Source organism: Chlamydotis macqueenii, chromosome 1 (assembly GCF_036417535.1).
Source record: "Chlamydotis macqueenii isolate bChlMac1 chromosome 1, bChlMac1.mat, whole genome shotgun sequence".
NCBI lineage: Eukaryota > Metazoa > Chordata > Aves > Otidiformes > Otididae > Chlamydotis > Chlamydotis macqueenii.
In genome coordinates this window covers 75,549,228-75,576,910 of record NC_141556.1, presented here as the reverse complement: position 1 = coordinate 75,576,910, position 27,683 = coordinate 75,549,228, and the positions used below count along the sequence as shown (strand labels likewise).

General features: G+C 40.2%; 1 protein-coding gene across 1 annotated transcript in view; it reads left to right on the top strand.

Annotated features, from left to right (window-relative positions):
- Positions 1 to 27,683, top strand: part of ITPR2 (inositol 1,4,5-trisphosphate receptor type 2) — a 267,039-nt gene that overhangs the window by 121,360 nt on the left and 117,996 nt on the right. The window contains exons 31-37 of the mRNA XM_086756987.1: positions 3,038 to 3,289; positions 4,895 to 5,020; positions 9,905 to 10,033; positions 10,638 to 10,758; positions 20,287 to 20,477; positions 21,304 to 21,446; positions 23,478 to 23,586. Of these exons, the coding sequence (XP_086613113.1) occupies positions 3,038 to 3,289; positions 4,895 to 5,020; positions 9,905 to 10,033; positions 10,638 to 10,758; positions 20,287 to 20,477; positions 21,304 to 21,446; positions 23,478 to 23,586 (1,071 nt within the window). The remainder of the gene's footprint in view (positions 1 to 3,037; positions 3,290 to 4,894; positions 5,021 to 9,904; positions 10,034 to 10,637; positions 10,759 to 20,286; positions 20,478 to 21,303; positions 21,447 to 23,477; positions 23,587 to 27,683) is intronic.

The following is a 27,683-nucleotide window of genomic DNA, read 5'->3' as shown; positions in this document are numbered from 1 at the left end:
CTTCAGCCTACATGGATAACCTTTAATGGAATCCACCTCAACCTTTTCAATTTGACTGAAATGTTTTAACATGCAGTATCAATTACAAGCCTTTGATTTACATAATTCAAACAGTTATGCCTTTGTGCTTTTAGATCTTTCCCCTTCCACCACAGGTTTTTACTTTCTTATCAAACGATTTTTTAGATTTTCCTCAACTTAAATACATTTTGTTACTGACCTATAATAGTACAATGATAAATTGTCATATTACATTTTCAAGCTGACTGCATGACAAAAATAAAAATTAACTCTGATGTGACATTTACATCACAAGTCCTGTAGGAATTTGCGGGGAAGGGCACACCTGTTTTGATTAAAGAGGATAAGATGATGGTCTGTTTTAAAAAGACATATGAAACTACAGGTAAGCAATGATGAATTTGTTAGAAATGAATGCTAGTAGTGAAATCTGAATGGCACTTGAATGGCAATTCAATAGAAAGGGAAGAGCGTAGCCAGATGGTTGGAACTTGCCATGGAGTCAGGACAGTTTCTCAGTACATAACTGAGATGTACTTTGTGATCTTAAACAAGTGGTGTAACTTCTTCTGTGTCTCCAGATGGGGCATATAAACAATTTATCACAAGACAAGATTAGAGTATGAGTGTACAGCATGTCTCAGCTACTCCTATGTTTTCTTTTACCCACGGGAAGTATATTGTAGCTTATTCCTGTTTACTGGGAGTAAGGGATAAACTGATCATATTTCCATGTTTTAGAAAGTCCATACAGATGAAGGAGCACCGCTACAAAAGAGTACTCTCATAAAGTATGTTGAACATTCCCAGTTTGGCTTATTCACTTGTCGTATCCTTGGTCCTCATGTCTGTAGAGTGCTAGTAATGATGTTTACCGACCTGAAAGGTTCCTTAGGGCACTTTTTCTCATTACAAGGATGCTTTGAGGTTCCTGGAAGGACAGTGCCTATCAGTGCAAACATTATTACAAAAGGGAAAGCGGAATTAACTTTTGAACCAGATCAATGTGGCAGCAGATTTTTCTATTATCTGTAGCATTCTGGAGTGATACATTGCAGAGCATCAACAGCTGCTCTGGTACTGACCCACCTTCATTATACTTGCATAGACGTCTTAACGCATTGAAAACATGCTTTGCTGGAAGAAAATGCTGCTGATTTTGTTTTCTTTTTTGCCCCCCGCCCCCCCCCCCCCCCCCCCATCACTGAGCTCATGGTCAATTTTCCAACATTTTGAATACTTTTATTTCTCCTTTTTTTTTGCCACTAAGTGCAATGAAATTAATGATGTCTGAGTCCCTGCACTATCTCCTTCCTTCCTCACAAGAATTTGTTCCTTTAAAAACTTTTTCCTGTCCTGTGGATTGTCCAGAAAATGTCTATTTTGAAAAGTCATGAGTAGAAACATTTTATAAACCCAAAGATAAATGAGAAGTAGGAATTGCAGGGAGGACTGAATTCACAATTCACTTTATTGAATTGTCAAAGTAAAAATAAGGAAAAATAAGCAAGGAATGGGGAAAACACAGTCAGAAAAGTTGTAAAATTAAAAGTTGAAATGTTGAAACCCTGGAAAATGTAATGAAATGTTTCTTGATTTTTCATACTTTTCAGTTCCTCTGGGAGACTAATTTTCATTCCTGCTCTTGCTGCTTTCCCATTTCTCAACAGCTCCACCAACCTTTATTTCTACTTTTGAATTCACTAAGCTAGTATTTCATATCACATACAGACTTGGAGTACCTCAAGGGGGCCTACAGGAAGGCTGGGGAGAGACTTTTCAGTAGGGCCGATTGTGACAGGACAAGGGGTAATGGTTTCATAATAGAGGGAGGTAGATTTAGGTTGTATATTAGGAAAAAAATTTTTACAATGAGAGTGGTAGAACACTGGCACAGGTTGCCCAGAAAGGTGGTAGATGCCTCATCCCTGGAAACAGTCAAGGCCAGGTTGAATGAGGCTCTGAGCAACCTGATCTAGTTGGGGATGTCCCTGCTCCTTGCAGATGGGTTGGACTAGATGACCCTTGAAGGTCCCTTCCAACCCTAACCATTCTATAATCCTATGATTCTATGTCAAGTGCCTTATTCACAAAACACGTATGACTGTTGTCCTGCCAAGGTGTATTCTGTGCTGGGAAGGGTTTATGGGAGCCTGTTTTCACCTGCATTGAGAGTACATTCTTAAAAGGAAAATTATGGAGAGAAGACAGGACTACTGTCCTGCCCAACTCCACTTAAGCTCAGAGAGCAGCCCCGGCAGTAGGTGTGTTCATTGTATGGGGGGTTCAAAACAAGGTTAGAGCAAAACTTTTCTGTGAGGTCTGCTGGAATGGGGCTGCCATGGGACTGCTCCGCTCTGGATTCTCTTGAGATGAGCAGTGTGCTTGTAGCAAAATCAAATATTTATCACATACACCACTCTTCTGTTAAATGGAAGTGCTGGCATGACACTGACAATGTCAAGACCCATCTGCCAAATTTGCATGGATTGGGAAGAATCGTCCTTTGTTTCTGATGCTGAGCAGGGGCACAGAAGAGGTCAGTTAAACTGTGGTGAGCTACAGGCTTTTTGGGTGAGGTAGTGCAGAACATTTAATCTCTCTGCACCTCAAGTCCCTGTTTATAAAACAGAGATGATAATGCATCCTGGCCTCACATTAGGAGGTGAGGGTAATTAATTAACTTCAAACAAACATTGAGATGGCAGGAGTAATAAGGATCGTATACTCTCTTAGGTAAACACAGAGCTACATAGGAATTAAACTTCAAATTCACCTTGCATTAGCTCACTCCTTGGTGAGTTGTTCCAGATTTGCACTTATGCAGATAAGAGCAGGAGTTTGCCTTGGATATCGTTTTGACATGTGCATTTGGGTAAGCCACATCAGACTAAATTTTTTTTTTTTTGAGCACTTTAAATAGCTACGCAGTCTTTGCATACTTAAAGGTAGAACAAAATAATTAAGAAAATGACTGCAGTGCAGATTGCTTAAAACTTTGTGGTATCTTTTTCAGCTGATAAATGGCGGTGAAGATGTGTTGATATTCTACAATGACAGAGCATCATTTCCAGTCCTACTCCAGATGATGTGTTCAGAGCGAGATCGAGCAGATGAGAGTGGACCTTTAGCATATCACATCACTCTAGTGGAATTGCTAGCGGCTTGTACAGAAGGAAAGAATGTATACACAGAGATCAAGTGCAATTCACTCCTGCCACTGGATGATATAGTGAGAGTAGTGACCCATGATGACTGCATACCTGAGGTAAGATTCACTGAATGAGGAAGTAGACTTATGATTTTCAGAAACTCAGGAAATATTTTGTTGTTTATGATATCCTGACAAGTTGAATATTTGGACAGAAAACAGGCTGGAAACAGATGATGTTTGCTAAGGTGAATAAATGAAAAAGGATAAGACAGTATTTTCTTAAACAGAAAAATCTTTGTCTCTTATGCTGCACTCTGATTGTCAGCTTTTTGGGGCAGACACCTTGTTTTGTTTTCCTGGGTTTGTCCAGACACTATGAGAGTTTCATGCTCTGATAACTTCTGGCTGTAGCTGTGAAGACTCAGCTGGGTGGTTTGTCAAGCCAACATTTTGCTGCTGCCTGAATTTGTTGCAAATGATGGGTGACATTCTGGCCGCACTGAGTCAGTGGGAGTTTTGGGTGAAGGCGCGTTTTATTAAATTCAATTGCAGTCCAGCAAATGTTTTTATTCACTGCATATCGAGGCCAAATTCTGCAGCTATTACTGGTCATTTCTCAGTAGGATTGTGATACCTCATGCTGATCAGAAGGGGAATGGTTGTTTGCACCAAACCCAATGTGATCAAAAGAAATCTTTTCACAGTCTTTGCAAGGAGCTTGCTCTGGCCCCATGTATCAGTCAGATGGATTTCTGCAGGCTATCTAGTGGAAAAATGTGGCTCTTATCAACAGAACTGGGGCTTGCAGGAGTAAAGACTCTTCTGTGCCGTGAAAAAGTTTCCTTGCGATCAACTGATTATTTTCATAAAAAGAAAAATGTTTGCTTTGCTCAGAAGTTCCTCCTAACATTAATTTCAACAGATGGTAATTAAAAAAGCCCAAACTAAACTTTTAAGTCTGACATGAGTTTTCCCCTGACTGCATTAAACATTTGCAACTATCTCCTCTCCTTTGACTGTGACAAGAAATTTTCAGTGTATATGCATATGTTTATATTTAATATATACATTTCAGGGACTGGGTATCCATTTTTGTCATGTGCATATGCAGACTTGTAATGTAGGAGAGAAGCGAGACTGCAGTCCTCCTGTTAAGCCCTGTGCTGCTGTGGCTGCAGTCCCAGTGCTGCACAAACTTTCTCTTCCATTTACATCCAAGTTAGACCCACCCCTAATGCAAGAGCTGCATTAGGATTGTGGGAATATAGGGATTGCAGTCCTAGCTCTGCTAAAGACCTTCCTTTTGATATTTGGCAAGCCTGTCATGAGACATCAACCCACACCAGTCAACTGTCAAGTGCAGGGATGTCCTGCGTTTTGACAGCTCCTGGCTTTGGAGCCTGGCCCTTGTAGTCTTAATATCATTTAAATATGAGATTTATTATTGGTTTGTTTTGTGGGGAGTTTGTCATTAGAGTGAGAATGTTTGCAAAACCTTTCCCTTTTTCTTCATGTGATCTTTCAGTACGTACATTAATGCATTTGTTGCCATGCTTCTCTCTTAAATCTTCAGAACCAAACATAAGCATACTGTTATTAGTGTTTGTTAGTACTTGGAGAATCATCTTTATTGCTCAGTATTTTTGCAGATAGAAAACAGCATGTTAATGGTTTTCACTGTTGCATTTCATATTGTTTGTGTTTTTGCTGTTCCTGCAGGTGAAAATTGCCTATGTTAATTTTGTTAACCACTGTTACGTGGACACTGAAGTGGAAATGAAAGAAATCTATGCCAGTAACCATATTTGGAAGTTATTTGAGAACTTCCTTGTTGATATGGCAAGGGTAAGCTTCATGAAATGTTCAATATTACAGTATAGTCATGGGTGGCAACTGAACTGGCAGTAACTTTGTTTTTTGTGAAGTTCTTTTATTAATTATTTTTTCGAAGTTGACAATAGAATACTGGGTTGGTTGGTTGGTTTGTTTTTTGTTTTTTTTACAAATTATCATTATATTTTATTTATCATCATTTAGCCTGCTAATTGCTAGAAGGCTTCCTTTTCTAAAAGGCATCTTGGAACCCAAATTCCTTTCTCTTTTCTTCCAGAAAAATAAATTGGATGTATGTAGAGGGTTGAGAGTCTATGTACGTCTTCTGTGAGCATGTATTACGTGTCATTATGGTGGAGATTAAAAAATCCCCACATCTGTAATCTCCTTGCTTTACTGTATTAGTACAGTAAGGATCAGGGATCAAGAAATTCTTTCACTTATGTTCCTTCTTTAATCTCACTTCACCCTGGTTTTATCTTTTATTCTGCTGTCACTACAATCTCACTGCTTCTGAAGGGATGTGGTTAGCACCACAGGCATTCAATTCCTGTGGACTGCAGCGAGCTTTATGGTGTCATTACTTGTTGAATTGAGGTTTGAGTTAGAAATTGAATTAAACTTCCATTCCCTGATATTTTGGAGTCTGAAAACCAAGGAAATCTTCTGACTTCTGGAAGGATGAAATACAATAGTAGGACCATGAGGAGAAGCTAGTGTGACATCATGATTACAGCTTACATTACATATCCCTTTTCTAGTGGGTAATGTTTCTTGTAAGAGGTTAATATTAATGCCAGCTAATGGAGTTACTCTTTCTGCTCAAGAAGCAGAACCGCAGGTTTTTGGTGGCTGGTGGCCTGTATTTGATCCTTGTTGATGGACAGCATTTTGGTGATGTTATAGGCATGCACTATCTTTTCCCAGTCCATGGTCCACAAATTTTATGAGCCTTAAATTCTCATTCCTTGCATTCTTCATTTTGTTGAAATTAAAGAATAAAATGTAAAAGAATCTCAATTCAGTCCTGCAGCAAATATTTACACGGAAGTATGCAAAAAAAATAATTTATTTGAAACCTATTGGAAGAAAATACCATGAATTATGGCCAAAAAAAGAGTGAGTGCAAAGACTTGTGCTGTACGATAGGCACCAGGACCTGTTCATTTCTCTGTGGAACAGAGAACTTATAAATGGTTTTTTTTTTTTCCTTTTTTTTTTCCTGGGACAGCTTAACACAGGAATATTTGTGCTTTCTTTTTTTTTTTTGGTGGTAGCCATTTTCAGCAGTAATGAGACCTCTACAGGTCCTGTTTTCCTGCTGTTTGTCTTGTCTCTGTGGCTGTGCTCCACAGTGAAAGCCCTCCTGGACAAACCAAGCTCATTTGAAAGTGAAGTTCAGAAACCTCCTTGGAGGAGGATCCTGAGTTTTAACCTTATTGGTTTTGCCCCCAGGATGTATTTCCTCCTGTTTAATTCCCTGTCTGGGTTGCTCTTTCCTGATGTGTCCTGGCGCTGACCCCCCAGACAAACTACTCTCCCTAGCCCTTGAACATGACCGATGTTCTTTGCCCTTGGGCTAGAAGCAGAGATGTGGAAAGAGGGCTCTATCCACAGTTCCCTTGGTGAGCCTGCAGACATACTGCACCCTGCCAAATGATGCAGAGCTGTCCTGATGCTAGTGACCATTGAGCTTGCTTTCGCATACGAGAAATCAGACTCCAGGTCTTCAGAGGTGAAGAGTGAGTGTATTATTAATGCTGTATTTTGTGTACATATGCTGCTTTCCCTGAATGGCAAAATGCAGCTTTATTTTGCTCTCCTGCAAAGCCCTCAGGGCAGGTGCCTAATTAGTTCTTTTAATTTCCTGGTTAATGGCTAAAAGACCTAGAAGAGCATGTCAGAAGTGCTCAGGCCTGTCCTGCTTTTCAGCCAGGTCCCCGTGGGTAGCTGTGTCTTCCAGGTTATTGAGTGTATTTGTTCAGGTTTGGTTTTCTGGGGCCCAGGCAGAACCCATGTGTTATAAATACATCAGCTTTACGTAGCTATCAGGAGAGTTAGAATGCTGTCAGCCTCGTGAAAGATGCTACAATAGCTTTCAAAGCATTTGGAAAAAGAGCCCTTTGATCCTCTGTGTTCCAGTGAGCTAAAAGGGATGCTTTTGCGTGGGGGAAGGGGAAATGCTTTTCTTTTAGCTGCTACAAATGCCTGTCAATGGGTGAGTTTGTGAGTCTGAGTCTGTTATTAGAGAGCACTAAGGTGAAGGATGGAGAGTGTTATCCTCAGGTTGGATTCCTTCCTTTTTTGTTAAGAAAAAAAAAAGGTAACCATTTTTAAAAATTATTTCTGGATTGAGGAAGGAAATATTTAGTCCTCAACTGTCAATTCTCTTTTAACAACATGATACATTGCGAAGCAGGCATGAGGCGGATTCATGTATAAATTCAGTTTGCCAAAAGCAGTCACGCTTTCAAAGACACCCTGTTTCTACAGTTTCTGCCAACCTACTTTCTCCCGTGTATGACTTAAAGCCTTGCACTAAGCAGAGAGGGTACTGCTGAAGGAAAGGCTTCCCTTTCCTGCGTGTGGCCCAGCCTGTAAGTCAGCAGCTGTAGTCTGAGCAGGATTAAAGAAAGACCCACGATCTGACAGCTGTAAAGTCATTCTGGCTTTCTCTGCAGAATTTTTGAAGTATTATTCATGTGAGTTTCGGTCCCAAAGGCTCTTAAGGGGTTTTTAAACACTATTTCCTCAATCCTCATCTCCATTTCATGCATTTCAGGTTTTTTCCTCTACAGGGAAACATCTTTCAGTCCCCAAAGGCCAGAGGGATACAAATGAGAGGATTTTCAAATTCCTTCTGTGCTGGAAGTTTTTCAGACCGGTGTTGGAGCAGAGTGGCATCCCTGTATATGGCTCTGCTTTTTAGGCAAGCGAAGGGGAAAGCTTAAAAGCATTTTGGAATTTAGTTTTGGTGATTTCTGAATTCACTGTGCTAGCACTGCACAGCTCGCTCTCTTCCCACTTGGAGCATGAATGCTGAGCCTCAGAGCTACTGGTTCCAGCCAGAACTGGCATGCAGATTAATTAAAAGCAGAAGAACTTCAAGAGGTTTTTAGTTCTATGATTTTTTTTTTGAAAAAAGTTTTGATTATTAACTGAATCTTTATGTTACCTCCATGTGGGCTGGGAAGGGTGGTGGTGTCATACTCTCCCAAAACTGAAGGGCTGAAGGGTTTGCTATTTTAGTTTAGCTGCTGTTGCTTCTCTGACCAAAATCTTTTGTTTCCTGGGGTGATAAAAAATGCATTACATAGGGGCATGACTTGTTTATCTGACATATTTTAGAAAAACAGACAAGCAAAGCTCCTCAAGATGCCTTATTTCTGTAGGTCTCAAGTTACCTTTAGTTATTCCTCTGCCTACCATATCACAATGCTTGTGTCTTATACTCTACTCAAAAAATGCTTTTGTGTTTCCGTGAGCTGTATCTTCCCCTGAACATGGGTGCTTTTGGATGTCATGTCAGTAACCTTCCTTAGAATGCTCCTGGTAAAATTGCTGTTTTGTAGTGTCCAAGTGTGACAGTGGCAGTGTGCAATTAGAGAGCATGTTTGCCCTGTGACATTCAGGTGCTGTGGATTATCTTTCTGCTTCTGTCACGAACTTTTCTCTATGATGTTAAGCAATTCTCTCAGCTTCTCTGGACTTCAGTTCCCCATCCATAAAACAATGTAATGGTAAGTACGCACCACACAGGTTCATGATTGTGTGTTAAATGCTCAGATAATAATGAGAAGGCTACCCCAAAAGTCTATAAACAAAATAAATTCTGCTCCCGCATAGATTCCCTAGAACATTAGTCTGTGGCTGGCATAGGTGAAAAAGAGAACAGCTTTGCCTTTCATTTCTTGTAAACATGACTAGAACTGCTTATTGAAAGGCTATTGAGGAGGTAGTATGAGTGTCTTGGCTTTCTCACCATGTTTGGCTCTCTGTAGACTCCTTTTAGTACCGTTTCCACTGACACACACAAAGTCAAAATGATTCTGTATAGCTATCCACAAATGTGGAAAAGAAGTACAAGAAATACTGAAGGATGCAATCCACCCCAGTAATTTTTTCCTTTCTTTAAGCATGACATCTTTATGCAGCAACAAACTTTTAGTGTTGTACCAAAGAGTGTCTCCAGGAATCTTTTGTACAAATCCTTCCACCATTTAATCATCCTTCTGTGCCTCAGAGATGTCCCAGTACCATCCTTTTTATTCTTTCATTGTTTTTAGCTTGTCTTTCATATTTTCCCCATGTGGCTTTCCTAAGTAACGCTGTCTATCTTACAATCGTAAAGGCTGTTCGTGTTGACTATGCTATTTCCTTTGTTTCCCTCTTTTTTAAACATTTTTCCTGCAAATGAGTGTCACCTTCTCCACCCATTTGTGGTGACTGTGTAGAAAGAAGTTAAACATTATACAAAATCTTTCTAACCAAATGTGTTCATGTCTCATCTCTCTCTAAAGCTTCTTCCAACCTAGCCCCTCAATGGGAGGAAAGGCCCATTTTCTTCTTGAATCTGTCTAAATGTGTAAGTGACCTGCAACGTGCTGATTTAGGGGGATCTTTTTTCATGCTTTGAGAAAGAATAGACAGCCAACCAGAAAGCGCTTGTTCAGAAGAGAAAGGGATTCAAAAGACAATGTGAACCTTCAGGAAGAAAGATAAGCTATCACAAATAGAGCTCGAACTCTAAGATAGTTATCTCTGATACATTTTGTATAAAAATCATTCATTTTTGTACTAAGAACAAATATTACATGTGTTATAATAAATACAAAATAATAAAGCTTACTTATTTAAAAGAACTAAATCTCATTGTTTCCTCCTTCATCCCTGTAGGTTTGTAACACAACCACGGATCGTAAACATGCAGACACATCTCTGGAGAAGTATGTTACTGAGCCCGTCATGAACATTGTGAGTGGCTTCTTCAATTCGCCGTTTTCAGATAACAGCACAAGCCTCCAGGTACGGAAAAGAGAGAGAGACAAATATGTAATTCACACCATTAATGAGATACCTCTAGCTAGCCAGATAAGAATGCTGTATCTTTACATCCTCCTCTAATTTCTCTGTCCCCTCTCATGCCACTGGCTAGCAGTTTAATTCCTCTTTAAAACACTTACTCTTAATTTTTACCCCTTACAGCTCTGAACCATCAGGCAGCTTAATGTGGTCAGATTTACTCCTGGCTCTTGTGAATTCATTGGAGGGGATATCTGTGCAGAATCAGAGTCTGTCTTTGTATTTCTGTGGGGAAAATGCTTTGTCCTATGACAAAAGGGACATATACCTGAGAACCAGGAATACCCCTCCATCCTTCTGCTCTGTACTGTGTTTGCTTGATATCAGTGGTGATCAGAGGAAAAATGGGATGATTTGGCCTTTTTTAGGGGTCTAGCATTGATTTCTGTTCCCACCAGTCTTGAAAAGCAAAGAGAATTTAATGGAGTTGTGACTTTAGTCTACAAGCTAAACACCCCTTGCATGTGGTTTATGTTGTGTCAGACCTTAGGGCAGTTGTGAAGAGATTCTAAAGGGTAAAATTCTGTGATTATGTTTTTGTTTTCAGACACACCAGCCTGTTTTTATTCAGCTGCTGCAGTCTGCCTTTAGAATTTACAACTGCACCTGGCCAAACCCAACGCAGAAAGCCTCAGTGGAGTCATGTATCAAGACTTTGGCTGAAGTGGGTAGGTGCCAGGTTTTACTTTCATTATTGTACTCTGTGTATTAAGATCAGACTTACTTCAGGTTGAACAGTTTTTAATTTGACTTTGCCATCCTGAAATTGTGACAGTGATGATTTCATAAATCCCATTTCTGAGGATAAATTCTTCCTCCTTTTATAACCCATTGAAATCTGTCCCATCAAATAGGGTTCTTAAGTGAAACCTACAGGTCAGAGAGATGTTTGCTAAGTGACTGATGGTTGAACTTTACCTCAAGCAAGTTATTGTATTAAAACACAGCATAAGCTATGAGAAACCCATTTCTAGTTGTGCTGGGCTACATTTGCACAAGCTGTTGTAAGCAGTGATACATAGGATTGTACGCTGGAGAACACCTATCACTTTTCCCCTCAGTTCCTGGGAGATGCATTCATATTTGCCGGTCGCGGTCCTGGGCTGGCTCAGATTTTGTCCCATCAGGAAGTTGGGGACGGAAACCACAGTTGTGCCACTCCATAGCTTCTGTACTTATTCCTCACCTTCAGGCCACTCAGTTACTGCTGTTACACAGTCAGCCTTGTCAGGGGAATATTGCCTTGTGTTGGCACCGAGACCAAATTTAGTCCTCAGGGCAGCTAATAAGTTACATGCTTTCAAATAAATTCAAATATTGTGTTAAAGTGGAAGATATAAAGCTTCTTATCTTAAAATAAAAAAGATTCTTCACCAGTACATAGCGAAGACTGGCAGAAGTTCATTCTGAAGTTAAATTTCTATGAATACAATTTAAAAAGTCTTCTGCTGTGACAGAAGAAAGGATTATTCAATATAGTTTCTAAAAGTCAGTCATTCTGATTACTTGTAGAATAAGGTTCTGCTCAGGGTGAATCAAAACTGAGTAGAGGCAGAGATATAGAAACTGGCTAAATCCTACTGTTGATGCAATTTTTTAAAAGTTGTAATAAATAATGATAAAACAATATGAGAGGGTCCCTTAACCATCTGTGGCATTGTAACAATAGACTCTAAATTTAGATTTTGGGATAACTTTATAGGATTATCATTTAACATTTTAACCAAAACATCTCATTAACTTTTTGTGTGAATGAGAATAAGCAGTTACCTAAAAACTTAGCAACCTTCAATTGTTTTATTTGTTTTGCAAATTATTTAATTATGGATCCATCTGGCAAGAGAAGTTGGAAGCTGAAGACAATTTATTTCCTTTGTGCTACAGCTACGGACAGTCTCAAATAAAGCTCTAGCTCTACAGATCCTTGTTTGTGTGTTTAACACTTATATCCCTGCTCTTCTCTGGCAGTTCTTGGAAGAGTCATCAGTAAATTACTTCCTTTGGGAGTCTGGAGAGAGGAGGAAGAAGCAGGGCAGACGAGAGTGGTTTTGAGACCAAACATGCCCTGTGTGTGCTTCTAAGACAGCTTGGTGTCTTCATTTCTGTAGAGCTACACCTAAAATAAAATTTTAGCTCAGAGAGGTTGCCACACTATCTCACAGAGATGAAGGTATTTGGAGACATTTGAGCATAGTGCCGAGACAGCCAAGCTGAACTTGTCCCCACAGCAGCCTGACAGGGGAAGCATGAGTCACCTTAATGGGGCTGACAGATCCAGCCTCTCGGCCAGGTGCACCAGCACGTGAGAAGGCTGGTGGGCTTCAGTAGATGATCTGTGTGCCTCTTTTTCTGGGGGAGCCAAGGGGAAAGCCCGAAAACAAGGCACGGCTGATGTCTGGAGTTTTCTTCAGATATGTGACTTGGTTCCCTGTTTGGTGCATTTAATTTCTACCTCTGCTGTAGTCTTCTCTTTTGTTTCATTCCTTTTTCTGTTCCATGGAGATGCATTACAGTTGGTTTTTTATAAGTATGTTCTTGCGCTGTCCTACAGGTCCAACCTTCTTGCTACTCTGGCTTCCCACCCATGGGACCCCAGGCATGCCCTGGGCACTCCCAGGCGTGGCAGAGCAGAGCTGAGCTGCTGGTGAAGGGCATCACCCGTGTCCTCCTCTGGGACCTTCATGTCACCTGCAGTGGCAGCTAGGCAGGAGGGCTAAGTGTCACCTGGGGATGCCATGGGCTGGCAGCCTCAGAGCTGCCCCCTGAAAGAACGTGTTAGCGTGCAAATTGCCGATATCCTTGTCCATATCATGATAACTGTTTAAGGATTCATCACTAATATCAAGCATGGTAAATTTGTATTGTGTTGTGTTAGCAAGTTGCCACACATTTTTACTTGACGCTTTATTCTGACAGTGCAGAAAGAGAGTATAAGGGAACAGGTGAGGGGGGTTTCCCCAAAGAGCAAGTTAGCCAGAGAAGAAGCGGATTTTTTAACAAATACCCCTGTGCTAAAGTTTGGTTGGCTAGTGGAGCTGTTAACCACCGGTGATGTTCACTGTTTTTAGGGATGGTGCCAAGTGTGAGTTGCCGGGGCTAATTGAGTAGGCCTGCTCTGCTCTGCTGAAAGCTTTGGAAGAACTGCCCCAGCTGGGGTACCAGAGGCTTTTAAAATTGAGGCCCTTTTGTGATTACAGTGCGTGCCCAGAGCCTTTCTCCATTGGGTGTTAACACTGCACAAAATGGTGCTGCTCTTTGAGAAGGCAGAGGTTTCTTCCATAGTACAAACAGGGCAGCCTTTTTTGCCTCTTTTGCTGGCTGTGAATATGGAATAGGTTTGGATTTTGGCTAGGCATCTGTGAGTACTCTTCTGCTTGCTTTTTTTTTTTTTTTTTTTGACTTGAGAGTCTGACAGCTTTAATGTTAGGGCCTTCATGTTTCACAGCAGGGTTTAAAAAAAAAAACCTCTAGAAAGATTTTGCCTATATCAGAGAGATGGAGTATTGGACAGATTTACAGCAGGGACCAAAGACTTCTGATGGAAAATAAATGTAGTATAGAGCTGAAAGAACAAACATGATTTTTTTGTGTGTGTGTGTCATAGCCCTGGATTTAGAAATGAATCTCAGCAGGAAAAAAGATCATACACAGATTTCCCAAGATATCAAAGATCCATGTAATAATGCACTTTTAAAAGACCCATTTCAGAGCAGGTTTAAGCAATGTACATTCTGCTCAGTGCTTACTAGTTTGTTGCTGGCAGGTGGATGTAAGTATTTCCTCAAGAGCTTAAGATCATTACATCTGTCTTCTTATGAGCACTGTAAGAATGTGCATTATCTTCCAGGTCAACAAAAGGATATCTTGCAGAAGCTAATTTCTTATAACCCTGGTACTTCAACTCCACTTGACCACTAGGGAAAAACTTCATAAGCTTTTCAAGCTTCACTTACTGCTTTGTCTCCAGGCAGTTGTCTGCCTCCAGTTCAGCGAGAAGCATAGAGGCTTGCTTGTCTTCTTCAGCAGACCCCTCTGTGGCTCCAAGAGATTTGGAATACAAAGATACCAAAGCGCATCAGGTTTTTATTGCCCAGTAAATATTTGGCTACCTGGCGTGAATAGAAACACTTACAAAATAATACATTTATATGAATGTGTCTTGTTCATACGGATTTCTGAAGCAGACTATCACAGTAATGAGAATTAACACATTATACATTTATCACTTTTGCTTTTTCTCTTTTTTTCATAAGACTGAGCTTTTGCTTGAAAATGTAGTCCAAAAAATGAATGATCAAGACAGTTTCAGTTTCATTGGTAAAATAGCTACAAATAAAAAATGTTTAAAAGGTCCCCTGATCTTTGTGAAAACAGAGGAGCTAAGACATCTAGCAGTTTAATTTATTTCAGATTAATTCATTATCAAAGGACTTTCAGTTTCTACATTTTACCATCTTTGCAAGATTGAGAAGGGGTGGAGACCAGTCTCAGCTATGGTAAAATTGGGGAATATCACCTGTTCTCACAACTAAAGATTTGGATTGTATATCTTAAATTGTATTGGAGCAGGGTCTTTCTCCTAGGGCTGACCAGTCCTTCAGGACCCATGCAAAGAACTGGTTTTGCTTCTTAATTAAGTGGTTATTCTTGTATCTTTACCCCCAAGCATCAGTTTTATTTTCTGTTACAAGGTCTAATCTAGTTGTATTGCACTCTTGTCTCTGTAATATCCATTAGCTTTCTCCCCTGTATTTTTACAAATTGCATCTTCCCTCTGCCACTGTGTTTGTATCCCAAGGATGTAAGTATATCCATGGCTGTGCTGTTAGCACCAATAATGAAATAATTGGAATTTCCCAGATGAGTTAACAGTGGCAGATAGGACCCTGCATTTTGTTAGAGTATTTCTCTTGGCAGACCCTTAAAAAAAAATCTGTTAGCAAGCCAAATTACATTAGTCATTATCAGATTATACTCTAGGATGCTGTGCAGGAGAAGCAAAAGGAGAATCCTTGTTTCCATCCTACAGAATTGGAAGCAAGTCCTATAAGACTGCTATTTCATAAGTTCAAAACTGGAACAGGTACAGAGGAAGTACTGCTGTGAGGGTCAGGGGAAAGGAGAACTGTATTACAAGAAGAGACTTCAGGAGCCCCATGTGTTTTGCCTAGCAAAACAAAGGCCGTGTTGGTGCTCTTTAAAAGTACTTAGGGAGATAAATAGTCACGAAGAAGAGACATTTAAGCTAAAGGACAGTGCTGACCCAAAACCAACTAGACATAAATTACGCTAGGTTGTAAATAACCTAAATAAATTTAGATTGTAAATCGGAGGTTTGGAACCAACCTTGGAAGGGTGTCCTTGGTCAGTTGGCCAAGAGAAAATGGAGGGAGGAGGGATGGCAGAAAAGCTAGCTTCATTTTAAATGGGACTCAATACATTTTTCAAAAGATATTAAAGAACATGGGTTGTCTGTAACAGAGAGCAGATGGTCTGAAGGAGTGGTGAAGTCCTTTCTAGTTGAGTATTTATTCCTCGGTTTCAGCTTACTACTACCCCTTCATACAGAACCCAAAAAACTCTCCTGTGGTGCTTCTTGACCATGCTTTTATGTCCTCTAAAGCCTTTTCCTTTTCTTTGACAAATCAGAAACAGGAAACATTAAACATAAAATCTAGGTTACATTTTATTGCTTCTTTGGAATTATTGTGTCTATTTTAATGTTCATATAGATGAACTTTTGTATAACAATTTTTTTTCAGCCCTGAAAATGCTTTATTTCACTTCCTATTTGAGTTTTAAAATCTTTTTTTGCATTTTATAAAAAGCTAGGCCTTCATTTTCAATTTTTAGTTCAAATAAAATAATTATCCAGTTGTTACTTTTTTGACAGCAAGAAGAATACATTTCACATGAAGCACATATTTTATTCTATTTTAACTGTTTGTGTTTCCCTAATTGCAAGAAAAATTCAATGATGATCTTTTTACAGACTGATAAATATTTTAGTGTAGATTTTCTGTTGGAAAAAAACATCCAAGTGAAGGGTACAAGATTGGCAGGCTTGTGTCTTGTCTAGACAACGCTTTTATTTCTTTTAAAAAGTCTTGCTGTTGCTAGCATTAGTGTCTCTCCATCCAAATGCATTTGTTAAGCAGTCAGTAAATGATTAAGGAGCTGGAGGGACTGATTTATGGAGCAAAATTAATTGAACTAAATATGCATCGCTCCGTTAAGTGACAACTGGGAAGTGTGGGAGAACATGATATGGCTGTCTGCAACTACCGGAGGGGCATAAACAGCAAGAAGAGTAAAACCTTCAGCTGTGGCTTTTTTGGGACCCAGATTGCCCGTCACACTCCTTGAGGTGCTCTAAGGGGTGAAATGCCTGCACGTCCCCCGGAAAGCCCAGCCCAGGGATGGTTTAGGGTGGTGCAAAGTGTACTAAATAGCCGTGAGGCCACTAAATACTATTGTATTTTGTATATACTACAAAAGCTAATGGAGTTAAATTTAAAATTGGGGAGCACTAGGTGGGAATATCAAGGAGAATGGCGAGCTTCCTTATAGCAAGATAGAATACTCTAAAGAATGGGCTTTCAAGGAAAACTACAAGCAAAGGCCACTTCCTGGAAATCCTTAGTACCAATTGATCCTAAGACTCAGGTAAGCAGTACAGGGAAAGGACAGTGCTTCAGCAAGCATTCCTGAAATAGGTCCTTTTACTTCCAATTTCTGTGCTTCTGTGAAGAGAACTATGTGCAGGTAATTTAACAAAATACATCTCAGCCCATTTCAGCCCTTGTGTTAGCAGCTGGACTACGCTCTTGAGACTTCAGCGGAGTCCACTCACTCACAGAGAGCGGCTTGATTTTTAGCTATTTGATTCGCGACGTTAATGTTGCCCTCTTCTTTTGAGTCCCCATCTCGGGGTACTTTTTAATAGTTTAAACAGTAAAGGAGAGGAAAGCTGCTGATGCACTGGATACACACAGAACCACCTGGCACAGAGCAGAACATCTTACTGTGACCTGGCTGCGTTGGCAGCACTGCGTTGCTTACTATTTCCATGGGTATCGTTTGCTTGCTTATCTTGGCTGAACTGGGGCTATGGCTGATAGCAGAATTGTGAGCAGTAAATGGAGAGTTAGTCATGCAAAGGGTTTCCCAGCAAATCGCATTTCTTCTGAGGCTGGCAAAACAGCGTGGTGTATTCAGGGTGTAACTAGCCCTGTGCAGGGTGCCCAAGGTCGGAACTGGGCAGTATATAAACCTGCCTTATGCCCTCCACTGCAAGGCAGAATTTACCTTGGCTGAAGACATGTTCTAGCCCATCCTGGTAAGTATCTGCTTGATACCTATGGTAGTAGTTTACATCACGTAGCATGCTTTTTTTCACAAGTTCACTAGTCAGATGCAAGACATAATTTTACCCCCTCCTAGCTCCTTTGTCTACCAGCTCTAACCCTACTTTGCAAGTTTGAGTGCCGTCCAAAAGTACTTCTAAGTGGAACAAAAATAAACATGCTTTTAAATATTTTATGTTCATACTTTAAGGGAGATTGACACATTTTGAAGAGGAAAGCAGCCTACAACACCTAAATTAAAAATAAATATTTATGTTCACATTTGTTCATCAGCTTTCCAAAATGTAAAAATATGTTTCATGTTGTTTTAAATAATGAAATGTGAAACAAATGAAAGATAAACTTTCTACAAGCTGCAAAGAAATAAGAAGACAAAGGCTTTGTTTATAGCTTATACTTCAACAGTGCCCTTTGACAACCAATACAAATCTTAATTACAAATGGAATTATACATATAAGAACTGTTCAAAACAAAGGAGGTTTTTTTTTTTCCTCTCTCTCTGGTTTTCTTTGTGATAGTTTTAATTAGCTGCAGCTCTTTGAACAATCATAGTCCTTGACTGCTCCTCAGACACTGATGGAAGTTGTTAACTTCAAATGGCATCTATAGGACTGCAGAAGTCTGGATTTTCCTCTGAACAGCATGCTCCCCATTGCTAAATTTATTCCTAGATATAGCAGGATTCTGCATAGATACCACTTAATTGAGAAGCGAGCATTGTCCGATAACATTCCAGTGATTGACATTAGGACACAATAAATTGGATTAATAGGCTGCAGCACCCTACCAACAGTGGCAGAACTTTAATAGACTTCTGTAATAAAGTAAGCAGCAGCAGTGTGAATGTGTTTTGAAAAATAACCCAGTCAAATAATATGGAAAAACAATCATTAGAAATAATGGCCAGCCATACATGGCATTTTCCTCATGATAATCAGGGACCTTGCCTTCAGAACAAATAGAGTGGAAAGGAAAAGCCCGTTGCCACTGTGGAAACTGCTGTACGGCTGCTGCTGAGGATTTGCTTATGGTTGCAGGGAAATGTGTCTTCCCATCTTGACCTAAGAAAATTTTTCTTCAATTTCCTACGGCAAACTGTTTCAAAGAAAGTGCCTACCAGAAATAGAATAAGAAATCTCTCTTCCATCTCAGTTAAACAGGCTAATCCACAGGCCCTGGTCCTGTATGAGGATACACCCTTTGCAGTGGGAAAAGGCAGGAGCTATTGAAGGGATGAGGACATGCATGACCGAGCACTCTTGCCGTAGTCTGTGAGACTGAGGGTTGAGGTGTCACAGCCAAATTTAGGCTTACAATAAATGCTGCCTTTACAATATAGTGTTTAGGGGAAGATAAAGTTTCTGCCTGGAATCTGTGACTCACTGTGCTTGGCAGCACACGAGCCTTCATTCTTCAGAGCTGTATGCCTGACTCTCTGCTTGCAAGTACTCCCGTGGGGTTTGATGCATAGGCCGTTTAGCAAAGAAGGGCATCTGTTGACTTCACAAGTTCAGGACTTAGTTTTGTATTTTTTAATAACTGGGAGGGAGGGGTGGAATATTTTTGGTGCCTTCCGCTACTGGATGTTAGTGCAGAATGGTGGGGAAATGCCTCAGAGAACTGTTGTGCAGAACTGTAATATGGGCTAACGCTTTTCTAAAAATTCACCTTGTTTCAATAAGGAAAACTGAAAAGTTAGTTATTATTAGTCATTATTACAAATGAGCTAGAGCTGCTTCCTCATTTTACTTCTAAGTTTTTATTAAACATAAACTATGCCATGGAAATTAAGTGAAATGACGTAGAATACAAAGCCTAATCACTGGGCTGTGACCTGATCTTTCAAACAGAGATTGCTGCATCGATCTCTTGTTTATTTGTTGAATTTCAGATGACTCATGCTGAGCTGAAGAAGAATGTCACTCTGGTCTCCAGTGGAAAGGAGAGATGCAGCTAACACAAAGATTTTTGTGGAGGAGGGGGCAGACACCTTTTAACATTGTCTTTAAGAATTCCTTTTCAAACGACAGTTCAGGATGCAATAGTAGTTTAATAGTGGATGCCCTGTAAGAATTTGTGCAAGTCTTTCCTCAAGTTTTTTTTTCTCTGGTATTCTCTCTTTTGTCACTTCCTGCCCCTCAAGTTTAAAAAAAAAAAAAACAACCAACTGCATTTTTAAAACTATTATTATTTGTTTAATTGTCAGTTAAACTATCGCATGTTTGTTAACTATCGGTTATATTGCAGTGGCATCCAGGAACCCCATGGTTTAACAACTCTGGCTGTATAGGAAACCGAAGGGGAAGAGGAGACAGTCTTTTTCAAATTTAATTTGTATGCACTTGGTTTCTCAAGGTCTTTGCAAGAGAAATATACAGAAAAGCAACAAATTGCACTTGGGATAAATTTGCAAAATGTGCATATGTCCACTAGAAAGAAGACTTTTTGAATTTAATTCTGAATAGAGTAAAACTAGCTGTTGAAATAATAACACATACTCTTTTTGTTACTGTTATTTTGTCTGCATCTGAATTTTTTTTTAAGTTAGTAAAAAAATTACTCTGTTTTAAAAAATAAACGTCTGTACCTGTGAAAATACATACTGGAAATTATCCTCGTCTCATTTAAAGTGGTACAACTTGCTTTCTTGAACTAGATTATGGCTGATTTTTACCAGCTTGTTTTTTATCCTTATTTTTAAAAGCTGTTGAAGTGAGGTCGCCCTGCCCCGTAACTTCAGGTGTATCAGGATTTTGCATGCCGTGATCTTCATAAGATTTGCAAATTTTTGCCACTGTAAATTTCTTCTTTTTTTCTTCCTGTCAAAGCAAAGAACCGTGGGATTGCAATTCCAGTGGATTTGGACAGCCAGGTCAACACCTTGTTCATGAAGAGTCACTCTAACATGGTGCAGAGGGCAGCCATGGGGTGGAGAATGTCAGCCCGTAGTGGACCTCGTTTTAAAGAAGCTCTTGGTGGGCCTGCATGGGATTACAGGAACATAATAGAAAAACTACAGGTACAAAAATAGCAAATGGCTTGGGCAGTAGTTGCGGTAGTGCATTTACATAACACGTGCCAGAGACAGACTCATTGCATTTTTAGTGCTGGATTACAGTGACTTTGGCACTTCTTAGTGGGGGGAGTAGAAGGCTCGGCTCTTCTCTGGTATCTGTTCAAAGTGAAGCCAACATGCAGGGCCTTTTGATCCCTGATCTGAATTCAGCTCCTACAGAAGTCAACAGAGAGTGTTAGGAGGTTAGAAAGTTAGGAACCGCTTTTCCCCAAAGTGGTTCGCAGAGAAGGACCTCTGTCACGTGTCCTGCTTTGACTGCAGAGGAGGTGCTCGGGAGGTTTTAGGAGCCATTATGTCAGATTTGTTCACTAGAGAATACCTGTAAGGTGGAGATCACCTTGTGCATGTAGTGGTTAAAGGACATCAGGACTTTATGAACTAAGAAAACAGAAGGACCCAGACAAATGGAGGAGCCCTACATACCAAGGATGCCACACCTCTGGTGATACACTGTCACCACGTATGACAAGCCGTGTTTTTCCAGCATGCCATCCTCTTGACTGTTGCTGAGTGTTTTGTGGGCACTACTTTAGAGGAGAAATTTGAGAGAGAACAGCAAGGAGAGAGTAATGGGCACCTTCCCACTGCTTGAGGAGTGGCATGAAGAAAGGCATGAGGTTGCTTTACTGAGTTAACATGGGCTCTTGCTGCTGGTTGTTGGAAGTGGGTCAGATAGTCCATCACACCGTACTGTGCAACTCCACAGCAATGTTCTTCCTAGTTTTCTTGGCCAGACATAGTTATGAATGACATCCTCCTTTTCCCCTAGGATGTAGTGTCCTCCTTGGAGCAGCAGTTCACTCCCATGATGCAAGCTGAATTCTCGGTGCTGGTTGATGTGCTGCACAGTCCAGAACTTCTTTTTCCTGAGGGGAGTGATGCCAGAATAAGATGTGGTGCTTTCATGTCCAAGTAAGTGGTGTAAAGAGGGGCCTATTTGCTTCCTTGGAAAAGATGGTAGGCAGTTAAAATTTTTAACAGCACTTACCTCTGATTTTCAACAGTGACTTAAGCATGTAGGTGTCTGCGTTCATACTGAAAGCTTAAACTGAGGTCTTTTGCTGCATGTTTTATGTTTCTCAGCAATTTAGGAGTCTGGAGAGAGGAGTAGAGAGAGAGGTTGCTTGCCTTGCCTGCTTAGACATTGTATGTTAGATCTTGTTAAAACTGTGACAGTCCCAACTTACTCCTGTTTTCTTAATGGGCTACTTTTGCTATTAAGGTTCTCCAAATCTACAGCAGAAACTTAGACTTTCCATACTAGAGTTTTCAAGAATTCATAGTGAAGCGGGGTGGGGTGCTCAGGTTTAGGGTTTTTTTCTTTTTCAGTAAAGCAAATAAATCTTTTGATTTTTATTTTAAGCTGCCAACAGCTCTTTTAAAAATACATTTCACTGGCACTCCTACTTGGTCTTGAATTATTAGATGTTTTATTTGCAGACTGTGGATTGGAATAGAGTCTTGCAATTTTTTTATTAGTCCTCAAGTGAGATGCCCTCGCTGCCCTTGAGAAACTGTAATTTAAACAGAGGTAACTTGGGGGAAATGAATGCATTTGGCAGCGCTCCTGATTCCTTGGCTTTTTGCATATTCTGCAGAGGTAATGTTACAATGATATACTTTAAATATTTGGAAAAATTAAGTTAAATATTGAGCTTGTCCCATCCCCTCTGTCCAAACTCCTTTCAAAGTCAGCATCAAATTAAGTAGAGGGCTACTGGACATGGCCCGTGTAATGCAATAAACAGTTTTCTGTTTGATTTAATTAACTTCCATGGCAAAGGAAGGCTTTGCAGAGCTATGCAGGGATCCTGAGATAAAGATGTAACTCTTTAAAAATATTGTTAGTACTGCAGGCCTGAGAGCTACTTTGTCTTGGACTCATAGCTCATGAAATTGGTGAAAATGAGAGTGGGAGAGTCCTGCACAATGTCTCCACTGAGCCTGGGATGGCATTAGTGCACTAACTTAGCAGTGATCTAAATATAATCAGTTTTGTTGGGTTGTGGTGTGATAGTCTAGATTATGCAGTGTTGTCCCTCCCAACCCTGGATTTGGCAACTCTTTGTGATTTAGGGCCATTAACGGTGCCACCTTTCAGTGCAATTGGTGGCCACAGTGCCTTTGCTGTATGCTGATCCTAGGCCATAATTTCACAAACACTGTACTGTCCACTGTAACCCAGCAACTGGTACTGATGGAAAAAAACCTGTCCAAAGCCTTCAGATTTCCTCCTCCCTTCTGTTTTCACAAACATTTCTTCAGCCATAAGGTGAACCAGTGCAAGGACTTGCTCTGCGCAGAGGTAGAAAGGCTGCTTCTGGTATTGGCTTAAGCTGACTGAAACCCAAACTCCCATCACAGTCTTAGTTGGAATCAGAAATGTACCGTGTTTTCTGACTTGAAACAGTTTTGTAAAGTTGCTGTGTGAATGTAAACAATGGTTATGTTTCATCCAAATATCTGCATTTCTGAATGCTTCCATGTAAGGTTTTTGGGGATCCTTTTTGCTGGATGCCATTTGCTGATTTTATAATAAGTATAACCGTCATCAAGGTTGGAAGGTGTAAAGGTTGTAGCCTTTAAAGTTTGCAAGGTGCCTGGTGAACACTGGCTACCTTTAAATAAAGGTAAAATAAATACATGGTTACTTTTAAATAAAGAAAGGATGAAATAGCAAGTTTGCATCTTAATCTGGAAGCACTCGTAAAAACTGGATGTAGAATTCTGCCTCCTGTATGGGCAGTGAGATATGCAAATTGACATAAAAACTCACAACACCTTGAAAGTCCCATTTCCTTTTTAATTGTGATTTCTCTTGTCTACCTTTATTTCTTTTCCTTGAGGAAAAATATAGTGACAGGCAATTTTTGCATAAAGGAATTGTAGTATGGCTTAGCAACAAAGTGCAATGCTTTTTAAGGTTTAATATTTTACTTTAAGGTTGATTAATCACACAAAGAAGCTAATGGAGAAAGAAGAAAAGCTCTGCATTAAAATTCTTCAGACATTACGAGAAATGCTTGACAAGAAAACTAACTTTGCGGAAGAGGTACTGCTACTATTTTAGTATTAAATATAGAACTAATAGCATGGTATTAAAATGTTGGCTCTAGGACAGTAACAGAATCTGACATGATTTCAATTTTGTACATGTTTTAAAGATAACGTGCTGTCTTAGGAACAATGTGGTAAGGCAGAAAGTAAGACCGGAACAAAAGAAACTATCTGCCTTACATGGTTTTGTATCAGGGACTTGACAAGAGTCAAAGCAAAGAAGATGAAATGAATTAGCAGTAGCAAGTATTACTAAATATGATTATTACCTATTAGATATCCTGTATTTCTGGAGACTAGTCTTCTTTTGTCACATCTGACTACCTATTGTAAGATCAATTGGAAATATAGGGATTTTTAATTGCAAGTGTACACTTTTTCCCTGCTGCCTGTGGTGCTAGACTTTTGTACTCCATACACCTTTTAATGCTCCTAAATGTGTGATGGGAATATATAATGTTTAAGCAAAGCTGCCAGTTTTGGGGAGAAGTGACATAGTTTGTACTCTCTAAGTGTCTAATTATTTCTTGCACTCCTCTCTTTCCCCTCATTGCCCGATTTTCTCTTGCAAACCCAAGGTTTTCAAATACCTCTTTCATCTTGCCTGTGCCTTTGGGTATCAGTAGCTAGATTCAGATTTACATGTCAGCTGTCTCTTCTGTTTGAGCCCGATCCCTGCGCCTTTTGTGTGGTTTCCTCTTACTCGTGTTTCTGAGTATTCCTCGAATTCTTTCAGTATTATTCACTCTTAAATATGAATCATAGTGCTATTATCTAATCTTTCAGTGCCGTCATTTTCATTTGTTCACAGCTGACATGTTTAGTCAAGTATGTTCATGGGTTTCACTTTACCTTGAGCAAAAATATTGATTACAACCCAGTGTTGCGCTGTTTCACTGTCTTAGGCTTTTACATCCAAATATTTTCAGATGTCTAAGTAACAGCGCTTATTCATATTATTGTACCTGGCAAAATTATCCACCATTCAGATACACTAGCTATGAGATTCAGTCTTAACCCTAATCTAACCTTAAGAAAAGTAAAGTCTGTGGTTGTTAGGATGCTCACACCTATTTCTGGGTGTTAGAAATTTTACTTTTAAAGGTAAATGTTTTGGTCCTGACATATGATGTGGTAAAGTACCAACACACTCTTTTCTCTTTTGTGATAGATGAGCCATATATTCAAATGGGAAATATTCCCAGTGTCTTTGTTTTGACTGTATTTTGTTTGTTTTGATTTCAACATATGGGCATGGGAACATATTGCCCAGGCTCCTAAGCAACCTGCCAGACAGGATAGAAAAAAATCTCAAGGCAGAACAGTGAAACGAAGACAAAAGCAACAGTAGCAAAACATCATCCCCGCTCTATGCAAGGCCAACCAGAGCCTGCAGAGAAAACCAACCTCCTCTTCACCTCCTGCTTGAAGGAAAATGTTGCTAGGCCTGGGCAGACACATTTTTTAAAACATTATATCAAGAGTTTCACAGGTGAAGCAGATATTATTATTCTTAATTATTATTCATACTTATTCTAATAGCTCTCTGGGTCCATAATGCCACTGCATTACATGGAAAAAAACAATTTGCTTTTGTAACTGCATGCTATCATGCACTTTGACAAGCCTCTCCAAAACAGCAGTTGCACAGACCCACCAAAAGTTAACGTCAACCCAGGACTAGAGGGGAAAAAGAAGCACAGCTTCAATGTATGACTTAAAACAGGCAAACAAAATTTTTGGCTGTTTTAATTGTTCTTTGTACCCTGTTGTCGATGCTGATAAAGCAAGACTGAGTGAAGCCACCAGAGGGAGCGTGCTCCATTAGCATGCAGGGGCTCTTCACCCAGCCAGCCTGGCCTCAAGTTCTCAGGAGTGGACGTGGGAGGTGTATGCCCAGACCCCTCACGTGACCTCCACCATCTTGGTAGGGCATGGTGGGTGGGAGGGAGAGCTCTTCGGGAATAGAATTTCTCCCTCTTCCTTCTCAAGTCCCATAGATTTTACACTGAGGAATGTAATGAATTGGAGCAAACAAATAAATAAGTAAACAAGCTTGCATGGTTTGCAAGTGCTTCTCTGGCTTGCTACTCTTATGAGTCACTGTTCATGGTATGGACTTCAGAACAGTAAAAATAGCACAATGAATAGCCTTTTGTGCATGTTTCCAACTTTTTTTGAACTGATCTCACTGCCTGCAAAGTTATTCAACTATGTTATGCAGATACTGAAAGAAATTTTGGTAGTAAATACGCAATGGTAATACCAGAACAACGCTACAGAAGGACACATGACTTTTTGACAGAAAGCCTGAGTTTATTAGTCACCCATTGTAATGTATTTTGTGTGATAAATATGACAGAAATGGTAAACCTCCAGTTTCTGCAGACTTTCCCACAGTGAGAAACAAGCGAAGCATCCTGAAATATTATTTCTTTTTCTCTCTCTTTCTCTTCCCTTTACCTCTGACAGTTGGGATCTGAGTCTTGGAACCTTGCCTTCTACTGTCTTTATCTTTCATTTTGACCACTGGAAGGTAGCTTGTTTCATTGAAGGAACAGGAGGAAAAGATAGCTGTAGGTGCTTATTTCACTGTTTTTATTCCTCTTCCTGTATCCACTGTCTCAACTGTATTGTTGCACCTCCCTTACTGATGTGTTTCAGGGCTGCTCGTGCTCTCCTGGCTTCATCCTTGGTTGCCCTCACAGTCAGCATTTAAAGTAGTGCCTGCTTGTGTGTTGTTTTGCTTAGTGCTGCAACATGTTAATCGTGTTAGGAATCAAAGTTTAATCTCAGAAGTTTGATTTAAGGTATATAAATGACACATAAAACCTCTTGGTCATTGATTGGCTTTCATAAGTAATTGTGGGTGATTATTATGATTTCCCAGGAGTTCTACGTTAAGTCCTAGTCCTATTTGTATTGATTAGGTAACGAACTGTAATGAAACCTGATCTACAGCCCCACTCATACAGAAGGCTCTTCCAGAAGTGTGTTAAAACACTTGAGTAAAGCAGTGTGTGGAGAAGTCGACATTGCCTCTGTTCAGATAGTTACTGTGGTATAGATAAAAGCCTACTTCAGAATGACTGTTTAAGAAGAGAAACACGAGAGACCGAAAGGACTGTGTTTAGACTAGATCTGCCCCATCTATGTTTAGTTTTTTTGTTGCTGGCCATTTTTATACCTGTTTTACAAAACCAGGAGGATCTTGGTCTGGAATTTTTGAATTTTTTTAGGAAAATCTGTCTTGTCCTTCACCATAGTGCTTGATTTCAGTTTAATTTCTGTGTGAATGCTGCCTCTAGACCTGCTTACATGTCTCAGTTTGAATCTTAGTAACATTTCCAAAAGCACCTGAGACACATAGACCACTGGTGCATGTTCACTTTGCAAATGACTGGGGCTGTTTAAAACAGCATTCTCCTGGAGAAACTGACTGTTCATGGCTTGGACAGGCATACTCTTCACTGGCTGAAAACTGGCTGGATGGCCAGGCCCAAAGAGTTGTGGTGAATGGAGTTAAATCCAGTTGGTAGCCGGTCACAAGTGCTGTTGCGCACGGCTCGGTACTGGGGCCAGTTCTGTTTAATATCTTTATAAACGATCTGGATGAGGGGATTGAGGAAGTTTGCAGATGACACCAGTTTGGGTTGGAGTGTTGATCTACTTGAGGGTAGGAGGGCTCTGCAGAGGGATCTGGACAGGGTGGATCAATGAGCTGAGGCCAACTGTATGAGGTTCAACAAGGCCAAGTGCCGGCTCCTGCACTTGGGTCACAACAACCCCGTGAAGCACTACAGGCTTGGGGAAGAGTGGCTGGAAAGCTGCCTAGTGGAAAAGAACCAGAAGGTATTGCTCTACAGCTGCCTGAAAACGAGCCAGCAGTGTGCCCTGGTGACCAAGAAGGCCAACAGCATACTAGCTTGGATAAGAAATAGTGTGGCCAGCAGGACTAGGGACATGATCATGCCCCTGTACTTGGCATTGGTGAGGCTGCACCTCAAAAACTGTGTTGAATTTTGGGCCCCGCACTACAACAAAGACATTGAGGCAGTGGAGCATGTCCAAAGAAGAGCAACAAAACTGGTG